The 10,555-nt window shown below is 33.5% G+C and overlaps 1 protein-coding gene across 1 annotated transcript; it reads left to right on the forward strand.

The window, feature by feature from the left end:
* The first annotated feature begins 71 nt into the window (after positions 1 to 71).
* Positions 72 to 6,248, forward strand: LOC134683676 (uncharacterized). The gene is made up of 6 exons (XM_063542987.1): positions 72 to 222; positions 1,181 to 1,337; positions 2,035 to 2,477; positions 3,835 to 3,939; positions 5,124 to 5,227; positions 5,944 to 6,248. The coding sequence occupies exons 1-3, from the start codon at positions 135 to 137 to the stop codon at positions 2,402 to 2,404; spliced, it is 615 nt and encodes a 204-aa protein (XP_063399057.1). The 5' UTR covers positions 72 to 134; the 3' UTR covers positions 2,405 to 2,477; positions 3,835 to 3,939; positions 5,124 to 5,227; positions 5,944 to 6,248.
* Positions 6,249 to 10,555: the final 4,307 nt, after the last annotated feature.

A 10,555-nucleotide genomic window follows, 5' to 3' on the forward strand; every position in this document is an offset into this window, starting at 1 on the left:
TTTGCAATAAATCACCGACCTCCATGTTTGAAAACTTTTGATTATTAATGACTTTTTTCAAACAACATGTTTTCTGTTTTTAGTATAAATAGTGTGCCTTCATTCTAGAAAAAGTCATACCCTGTGAAGAAGAAATGACAATGATTGCAGCATTGATTTTACTAACAGTCACACCACTTGTGATGTGTGCTGTCCAAGTCATGAATGATGCCGGTTTAAAAGGTAGTTTATTCTTTTCATCTTGTGTCTTTGTATTCTTAATACGATTATAAACAACAGGATTATTGTGTAAGAATCATAACTAAAATATATTTAGTACTTCTTGACATTTCTACAAGTTAAAGGTACTATTACTCTCTGTTGACGCTCATTCATCAATAGTCTCAACATATAGAACAGTTAATCAGTGCTGTTGCTTCATTTTTGGTATAAGCAATTGCATAAAGTTTTGTCTCTTTACTTTCTGTCATTATATATAATTTTTGTAAAACAAAACAGTATAAAGTTAAAGAGCATTAATTAAGGACCCAAAATTCCATAAAGGTGTGCCTAATATGGCTATTCTTCTGTAAAAAATAATATCGAATTTTAAATAACTGTTTTTAAATTAATCGCAGTTCTCATTTCATCAGTCAGCTAGTACAGTTTAAAGCTGAATTTGTTTGAAAGGAATAATAATGTGATAATTAATCTTTTTTCGAATTGTCAGTTTTTCCTTCTCAATATCGGTGGTTTTCTACCTACACTCCGGTTTTCTCTGCCAATTCATACTGACCGCAAGTGAATAGCCGAAAGTATGCCCTTTTGGTTAAAAACTTTAAGTATAATTTTGAATAGTGTACATATTTTGCTCAGTGTATTCGGGTATTTATTTCTGTATTTATTGATGTCATCTAGAGTCTGTATACCATTGTAATTGTAAATATGTGACATAATAAAGACATTTATAAAGTGGCGTTAGACTCCAATTAATCAATCAATCAATTTATCGTTTTAGAATTTGATTTTGTCTAAATACTGGTCTTTATACCTAATGTACCACGCTCACCACAATATTAGAATATTTGATTTTTTCAAAAATGATGTTTATTTAAAGAATTTGTTGATAAACTTGTCCTAGATTTACTGTTTTGTATTCCATGCATGAACAACAATTGAAATATATGGAAATTTGTTATAGATGTCGACATTGAGACAAGAAGAGAAGTCCTTGGTAAAATCGTTGACAAATTAAATTCAATAGCTTTGATGCAAAGGTCTCTTATTGACGGATGTGAAGAAAAAATTAACAATACTGTAGACGAATGTAACACATGTAGGCAAGATCTATGCCAAGCGTAAGTAGATATAACATCGTAAATTTTGGTACCATTAAATATCGAACCCATTAGCTGTCGAAGAGATTTTACTTTTAATACTAATCTTAATCGTATACGTTCATATAATTCCAACATTTTCAAACAACATTCAATTATGCAGTTTTTAATTTTGGGAAGCAATTTTTCTCTATTCTTCCTAAAATGTTGATCTTTATTCTGAACATTTTGTCAATTATTCTGTATTCTTAAAACCCCATTCAAACCCTCATGTATTGTATCATACTCGAGTGTAATGGTAGATACCTGAGGAATTGTAAATTTGTATTATTCAAATAATAAAATGGGGCATTGCACGTGTCATTATTTGATACTGGAAAAATAGTCTTGCAATCCATATCCATATAATTTATATTGCACCAACATTACAACATTGTTTCCTTAAAATTTTCGTAACAAATATCAACAACGAACTAAGATGTTATAAATTTTGGCAATTTTAGATCAAGGGATTTTCCATTGAATTGAGAAAGTTCACTTCCCTAAAATACTTACTTCAAATTGTAAACAGCTTGATTATTCCGAAGAAACCATTAACGTCTAAAATATTTTTTATAAAAAAAAATAATACAGAAACGAAATGTGCGAGCGAAGGAAAAATTCATTATCGAATCTTAGTTGCCAAGTGTTATATATATTTTTTTACCAAATGTTTCAGTACACCATCAGTAGATAAAGTAGTGTTACATATGTTGTCCACGGGTGCTAATACAGCAATAGCATTTGCGGGAACAGCTTTAGAGGACGCTGGTAAATGGTTCAAAAACTCCGGTGATTGGATGGGAGATCAAGCAGGGTTATTTGCAAATAAACTCTCAAACCTTGCAAATACCATTGCTGATCAGTTAGAGAGATCAGGACAAGCAGAATTGAACAAACTGAGCGCCGGATTTAAAAATCTAGGACAAGATTTTAAAAATGTTGGCGATAAAATAAATAAGGCCCTGGGGAATCCTTTGGGAGGATTTATGAATCTTGGAAAGGGAATCGCAAATCTCGACAATTACATCGGAACTGCCTTATCTTGAGTTAACAACCTTTTGAATAATTTTGTTAATACCATGAAATCCTGGGGAAATTCTATCAAAAACATATTTACAGGTATGCGTTTTATCGTTTTATTACTAATTAGAATAGTAGAAAATTTATTATTTTGATAATGTATATATTTTTCACAACTCGCCTTTACCTAACGCAAACAAAATCAAACTATTGTATTTTTATCATTTCCACAAAATATCAAAGATACTGTAATAGTGGCGATTAATTTTCCTTGACAATTTGTTCTGGAACAACTGTAAAGAAAAATGTGAAATCAAGAAAACATAGCGTACTCCAATTTTAATTCAAAACAAAAAATCCCTTATCAAATGTCAAAATCAAAAGCTCAAACACTTTTACAGCTATCGAAACATCTCACTTGTGATACAGTCGTATTAAATTGCAGTATATCAACAAAAATTACACTGGGACCTGTATGCCAGTACGTGACTGCTCTACCAACTTTTGCAAAGAAATAACACTATTTACTAAGGTCTGTCATAACCAAGCAAAACTCAAATGAACCTCATCTGCAGCTGTCTAATATCAGGACCCAATAAAACTAAATGAGGAATCTAACATCTTGAAACAGTTTTAGCTAGGAAGAAATTTAAAAAATAAATAAATAGTTCGAAACAACGTTCATGGCCTAGATATATTGGGCTCGCGTACAGTGTAGAAAGTCATGTGTCCAATCGCCGGTCGGATAAATCCATTCGGGTTTTTGGTTTAGTAAAATACAGGAAAGTGCATCGGACGAAAAAAGTAACAAAGTTTTTACTTTATTTTTTGTGCTATTATTCCATAGGTCAAACCATAAAGTTTGGCCATTGAAATTTTGAAGAGTAAAATTGTCTTGTGTGTAAAAGAAGATAACAAGCCATATTAAGCATTAACATTCAAATTGAAATATGGGAAATAGTGTGTGTTAGTTCTTATTTGTTTTGAACTAGATTTCAATAACCGTTACGGATCTTTTGAGTTAATCCAGTAAAAACTTATTTTTTAATTTCGTTCTTATGTTGTGCTCTATCACAGTCGTCGTATGTTGTAGGTCGTAGGTTCAAGCGCCCTCGAACATGTTTAACATCGTCTCATTCTTTATGTGCCTGTCCCAAGTCAGGAGCTGTAGTATAGCGGTTATCATTGACTCATTCTGATCATATTTGGTTTATTGTTTTGTTATAAGGTAGGCCGTTAGTTTTCTCGTTTGAATATGTAAGTATTTCTTGTATGAATTTTTATATCCGACCATACGGTTTGGGTCTTTTTTTATGGTTGAATGTCGTTTTGGTGGCTAATAATTACTTACTACCACCACATTATCGTATGGCATGGTATATAGATATCTAATTGGCAATCATATTACATCTCCTCATTTTTATGTTTAAACATGTATTATCTGTTTATATTTTAGGAAGAAGAAGAAGAATGTTGCTGGAAAGAAGATGCGTATCTAGCTGCCCAATGTGTGACCAACTCGACAAGGACAAATATACTGTTGAACAAATGACCACAATGAGTAAGTTTATTTAAGCCACTTTAAACCACATGTTGACTGCTTGGTGGTCATTTGAGTCTTATTTGGACAATTTCTAGTTGATGTTTACTCTCTATCTTTTATACATAAGTACCAATCTCTATTTGTCAGTCTGTCGAAATTTGTTGATGTTAGTAAATTAGTTTCGAACGTTATTGCCTCTACTCAATGTCTTTTTTGACAGTGGATTTCCTATTGGCCTTATGTTTGTATTAAAAGGTAGTATTTGTTTAGATTAAAGCTTCAACCTTTTTATGCACGACATAGGTGTGCAGATGAAACCTATACACGGTGTTCCGCCCGGCCCTTAGAATTGAAAATATATTAAAGCTTGAAATAAGCTGACATTGTTTTTTAAACATCACGAGGAATTTGAATTAAAAACATGTATGTGTTTATTGGTATTGTACATATTAAAATGACTGAAAATGAAACGTTTTCCTGTTACTTTGAACAAGGTAATATTCCATATAATTTCCATTTTTCTCGTAATCCAATCCAAAAGGGATTGACGTTTGGCTTGTGTCAACACTCTATAAAGAAGACAGGCTAGTCCACACAACGATACAACATCCGAAATAGACTAACACGATCGAACCTCAACCAAAAAACTTAAGTATACCGGTGTTAAAAAGTCATATATCGATTGAGAGAAAACAAATCCGGGTTACAAACTAAAACGGAGGGAAACGCATCAACTATAAGAAGAAAACAAAAAAAGAAATAACAGGAACACGGAAGAACAACAAAAACAAACGTCAATATACCTTTAAACTAACTTTTTTATATCAACTGCCATATTCTTGACTTGGTACAGGACATTTAAGGGAAAATGGTGGCTTGAATCCAGTTTTATGACTAGCCAACCCCACCCTCCCCCCCAAAAAATCGGAGATGAACGAGAGATCACAATAACTGTTTTACAAACAATTTTGAGTTGGGATATATTTCCGCAAATGGAAAAATCTTTAATATGAAACATTGATAAGGAAAACATGAATATTTAAAGAATTGTAAAGAAAAAAAAAATTTTTTATGAAAGAGAAAAGTGCCGTAAAACAGAAATGAAATAACTATACCCAGGTACTCTTTTAAGATAAGTAATACAAAATTGATGTATTGATTTAGTTAATTTCTTATTTGACTTTGTATTAATTTATTTATAGTTTGCGGGCAAACAACTGTGTCCAGCCAGAATACTGCTATATCTGATATATCATGGCTTAAAACTACATTCAATGATACAATTGATAATTCTATCGTTACAAAGGTAATATTCTTAACATAGTTATATAAATATGTGGCACAGGACTACAATTTCGGAGGACTTGAAATTCACATATTTTTATGTGGTTCCTGGTGCTAAAACTAGTTTTCTATGAAGAGTTTCAAATATCGAGTTTTGCTTTTCTCTCGTTTTACTAAAATTTTGCCCGTCAAATGGTTATTTTTCTTCTGATTGTAAAATTTTGATTGACCCTAAATTGGTATTTTCAAACCTTTTTTGTCAACAGTAGTTGTATTATACCATATTAAAAAAACGGAAATACCGAAGAGACACTCAATATATTTTTCTGATGCTATTGTTGCTTGTTCAGTTTATCGTTACATTACATTATATTATCCACAGTTAAAAACAAATTACATTTAACGATACTAGGTCTCGGACTATTTAGAGGTATCATTCGATCATTTATACGACATCACACAAAAAAAGTAATAAAAAAACCCACACACACCAAAGCAACTGTATATGCTGTTCGTGAAAAATGTTTATTGAAATATAGAAAAGAACCAATAAATAAATATGAAATTAAGATGACCCAGGAGCAGGACAACTAGACCAAGATGTCTAGTTCGTACTGTTTAAACATCAGGTTTTTCTGCTATTTAATCTGATAATATTGTCATTATATTCCTTTCTATTTATTTCTCATGGATTTCTTATCCATGGTTCAATTTTGCTATTCGTCCCACATTTTTTAGGTTGATTACGATACTTCATCAGTTCAGTTCGTTAATGGAGCAGTTGTATTTAGTACTTCACACTATGAAACAGCTGATGGAGGCAGAAATAAGTATGGACAGATCCTCAACATTGGTAACAACACCGAAACTGGAATTGGAATCGCCAACGAATATTTCACAAAAATATTTGATGCACGTAGTACGAGTTAGTCATATCAATTAGAAATGATTAGTTGCAGATATTTTATCTTCTTATTTTCGGAACTCTACCTTTACTTCAGCAAAGGACATTTTAGCTAGATGCAATAAAAATAGTCACTGATTGTCTTCGTTGTATGATTTCATGCCCACATCTTGTAATCTTGAGGAGGGTTGAAATCGCACAAAACATATCAACTCAGCCACATTTTTTGCACATTTCCCAAGTCATGAACCTCTGACTATGGTAAGTATTATATGTTTAATTTAATTTTGGTTCCTTTATATGTTTTTGGGTTAAATGTGACGTCCGTTTTCTGGTTAGGGACCCGTGTCCAGGTGCGGGATATCTCGCTGTATTGAAAACCCATTGGTGGCCATGGATAGTTTTCTATTCTTTAATAGTGGTTTTCTCTCTTCGAAATATTCCGCATTTCATTCTCAATTTTATTAAGGACAACATATCGTTGTCAATAAATGTTTTTGTCGTATATCATATGAATTTCAAATTGCATTGTGGATTTCTTTAATTTCCCTCTTGATGAGTAATTATGTTACTACGATATATTAAAAAGAGCTTGAAATCCAAGTGACGATCTGTGCATGTGCTAAGTCTGCAATATGACAGTGGTTTTCTGTTCGTTTCATGTGTTTGAGCTTTGTATTTTGCCATCTAAGTATGGCTTATCTGTTTTAAATGTTTCTCGGAGTTCTTTATTTTTGTTATTATACTTTAACCTATTATATTTTTCAATGTTGGCGTATGTGGAATCAACGCGGCCGTTTCAAACCGTTGAAGATTTTGCGTTCATAAAAAGCTATTCTGAAGATTTTTTAACAAAATTCAGTGTTAACTCATAGTGACTTTCTTACACTACGATATGACATATGGTACTTTTATATAAATTTCCGTAGTTTTTGATAAAAGAATATTCAACTTAAGTTATGTAAACTTTACAATATACATTTGTTACATTGATACACGTGTATGTAAACAAACTCATCATACCAGGACTAAATTTTGTATATACGCCAGACGCGCGTTTCATCTACAAAAGACTCACCAGTGACGGTCGAATCCAAAAAATGTTTAAAAGGACAAATAAAGTACGATGTTGAAGAGCATTGAGGACCAAAATTCTTAAAAGTTTTGCCAAATACAGCTAAGGTTATCTATGCCTGAGGTAGAAAAGCCTTAGTATTTCAAAAATTCTAAATTTTGTGAACATTAAATTTATTAATATAACCATATCAATGATCATTCATGACAGCACAAGTGCTGACTACTGGGCTAGTGATACCCTCGGGGAAATAAATCTCCACCAGCAGTGGCATCGACCCAGTGGTAGTGAATAAACTCATCATAAAAATCAGGACTAAATTTTGTATATGAGCCAAACGCGCGTTTCGTCTACAAAAGACTCATCAGTCACGCTCGAATCCAAAAAAAAATGAGAAACAAAAGGCAAAATAAAGTACAAAGTTGAAAGAGCATTTAGGACAAAAATTCCTAAAAGCTTGTCAAATACAGCTAAGGTTATATATGCCTGAGCAAGAAAAGCCTTAGTATTGTTACAGGCGGGCGAGTAGGGGTCGAGTGTACTTTTAATTCCGTAGGATTGCTTATTGATAGTGTTCCGTTACTTCGTCTTGTTTTGAGTGTAGTTTGTTGACTCCAGCATAATCATATATAAATGAAGAATCCAGCGTAAAAGAGTGACTTTTATTCTTGTCCAGTAGGCATGTATATCTCAATAAATAACGCATGCAAATATCAGCAATAACATAGTATAACCATAAATTGTAATAGTAAGATGCTGGCCTTCCGAACCCCAGATATAACTTATAAATACAGATTTACAAGACTTTATCCTATCAATACAATAATGAGAGAATGGAATATACGTATTTCATTAAACTACGATATAAGAAAGTTGTCAACGTGGTGGGACATCGTATCTTTACATCTTTAATAATTTGTGTAATTTGCCAAAAACTGTTATTAGAAATTGTAAACATTGAACTGGTTCCTCATCTTGTCTTAATATGAAGCCACTTCCTGTTGAAGACCTGCTTAAGCGGGAATATTTATAAAAGCGATATTTGGTTCCTAGACGTCCTTATGTGAGCTTTTAGTTAAATATTCCAAAAGATGTAAAAAGATAAATAAAGGCTTGAAATGCTATCGCATAGCTTAAGGTGAAATAGCTGTATATCGAAATGCATCCTATACCTAAATAGCTTGCTTGACTTTAAGGGTTTGTTTGGTTTATTGTACTGCTCTGCTTGATAGCCAGATACGATATGCCAAAGTACTAGTGCGACGCCGTATTTATACTTGACGGTGAAATACATCCGCGACTCACAGAACTGAAAATCTACTATAACTTTGAAATACTAAGGAAAACTCTGGCTCATGTCCCAAAATGTCGTTATAAATACATAAAATTGCGAAAGTTTGCCTTTAATTCCAATAAATAAGTGACATAATAAATATAAACCTTAAAATTCCATACTCGTAGCCTTATCACCTACGTTACTATATGACGTCATTGAAATCACAAAATAGTTCCTTCACGGCGCTACACAAAAACGTACTTAACGTAATTATTTCCTATTATTAAATATCCTACACAGTAAAAGGAAGGCCAGCAAGTAATTTAATCATATCTTAATAATACTTTTATGTATTATTATATTTTTATAAAGAAGTACCGTTACCCGGAAGTGACCATTCGTTGGAAAAGCAACTTCCAATATACGTAAACAAGCACTCGCCACGATGGAATTTAAGGGAAAACTACCCAAAAGATGTGTCAAATAACACTGAGACTGAATGAATAGGTAACGACAAACATGTTTTACAAACCCATTATCCCCTGAAAGTGTGAATTTAATGTAGTCCCGTGAAAATCGTGATCAAAGTGCCTGTTCACTGACAGTTGAATTTTACCGCTATGTCAACTTGATAAGTTGATAGACGTTATGTTAAATGTTATGTTATCTGACGAAATTGGTACTAATTATAAAAATATGCAATTTGATCTCCCCAAATTGAGTTTGCCAAAGTTGTCTTAGTGTATGAAAATCATCTAAGACCATTTCTTTTCAGGTTTTCAGATATTGATCCCAATAAAATTTAGAAATATAAAATGTGTTGTTTCTTTGAGATTATTATCAATGCCCATTTATAACACTTACCCCACCCAATAAAAAAAGAATTCTCCTGAATTCTCTTTTGTATTGTACACATGATAACATATATGCAATGAACTAAAAGCATTAAAACACAAAAGAACAATAACAATAAGATTTGACAGTTCTAAGTCTCTCTTGATCGGTTCTTCTTGGTGATGGTCGTTGTCATCTTAGATAGTAAAAAAAAGTGTATACAGTTAATGCGATTTATCCTTCTTAACATCTTCTGACAATCTCAGAGGTACATTACATAATATTTGAACTAAGTCATTTTGTGGTTTTGATCGGGTTGCGGCTTCCAGCATATCTATTAATTCCAAAGCTTCAATTCCTTCCAGTTTACCAAGACAGATATCCTTCAACAAGTGGTAGTTGGCCAAACGAGCCTTTATAATCAAGTCTTCTCCAGGTTGATTAGGTAACGCAGTACCTGGCAAGGCAAGCATGGCATACTTATCAAGCACGTCCCTCTCTTCCTTGACGGTGTCGACTCCATGCTCCCTTGCCAAGGTCATGGCAGCGAACTTTCATGCTGTCAGCTTCTGATCCGCTGTCAATTTCCTCCATTCCTTGGGCGGCCAGAACATTGGTGTTGGTTTACTCGACACCTGCATTCTTTCTCCGGCCCATTGTCTCCTCCCTGGTGGAAATAGGGGCATCCCTCCTGCCTTTAACAGCTTTTCCGCCCTCCCTCTAAGTGATATATTGGTAGTTTCTTCTTCGTCAGTGTCAATATCAAACACTTCCTTTTGGCTCACCATTATGATTTGTTTATCTGACCTCTCTGATGTTGCCTTGTCTTCCTCCTCCTCTTCCTTCTCGTCCTCACTCAGCATTGGTAAATATGTATCATTCTCTTCGTTGTCTAGCTTCTTAAGAGGGCTGTCTTGAATTGGTACTGGCTTGCTTGGTTTTTCTTTTCGGCTGTAGGTGGGACATCTGTAACTTTTTCTGATGGTTCCTGGGTTGTTGAGACGGTCTTAGCTGTTTCTGATTGTTCCTTTTCTTCTATTATAATTTCTAGGTTGTCTACTTCTCCAATAGTGTCCATGATCTCGTACTCTGGCTCTTCTCCAATATCGGATTTACTACTTTCTTCCGTGGTTGTTTCCTCTGCCTTCTTCCTGGACTTAGTTTCAAAAGTTACCTTTCCCCTAAAGAGATTCCTGACATGTCTCTCACCAATTCCCAACGCCTTGGTTACCTGATTCAAGGTGTGCTTTGACTCAGATAA

This window comes from Mytilus trossulus, chromosome 9, assembly GCF_036588685.1.
Source record: "Mytilus trossulus isolate FHL-02 chromosome 9, PNRI_Mtr1.1.1.hap1, whole genome shotgun sequence".
NCBI classification, from domain to species: domain Eukaryota; kingdom Metazoa; phylum Mollusca; class Bivalvia; order Mytilida; family Mytilidae; genus Mytilus; species Mytilus trossulus.

Excerpts from the sequence above, each read along its gene's own strand:
- LOC134683676 (XM_063542987.1), top strand. The coding sequence starts at position 135 with ATGACAATGATTGCAGCATTGATTTTACTAACAGTCACACCACTTGTG. Across the intron at positions 223-1,180 it reads GAATGATGCCGGTTTAAAAG|ATGTCGACATTGAGACAAGA; the intron begins GTAGTTTATTCT and ends AATTTGTTATAG. Across the intron at positions 1,338-2,034 it reads AGGCAAGATCTATGCCAAGC|TACACCATCAGTAGATAAAG; the intron begins GTAAGTAGATAT and ends CAAATGTTTCAG.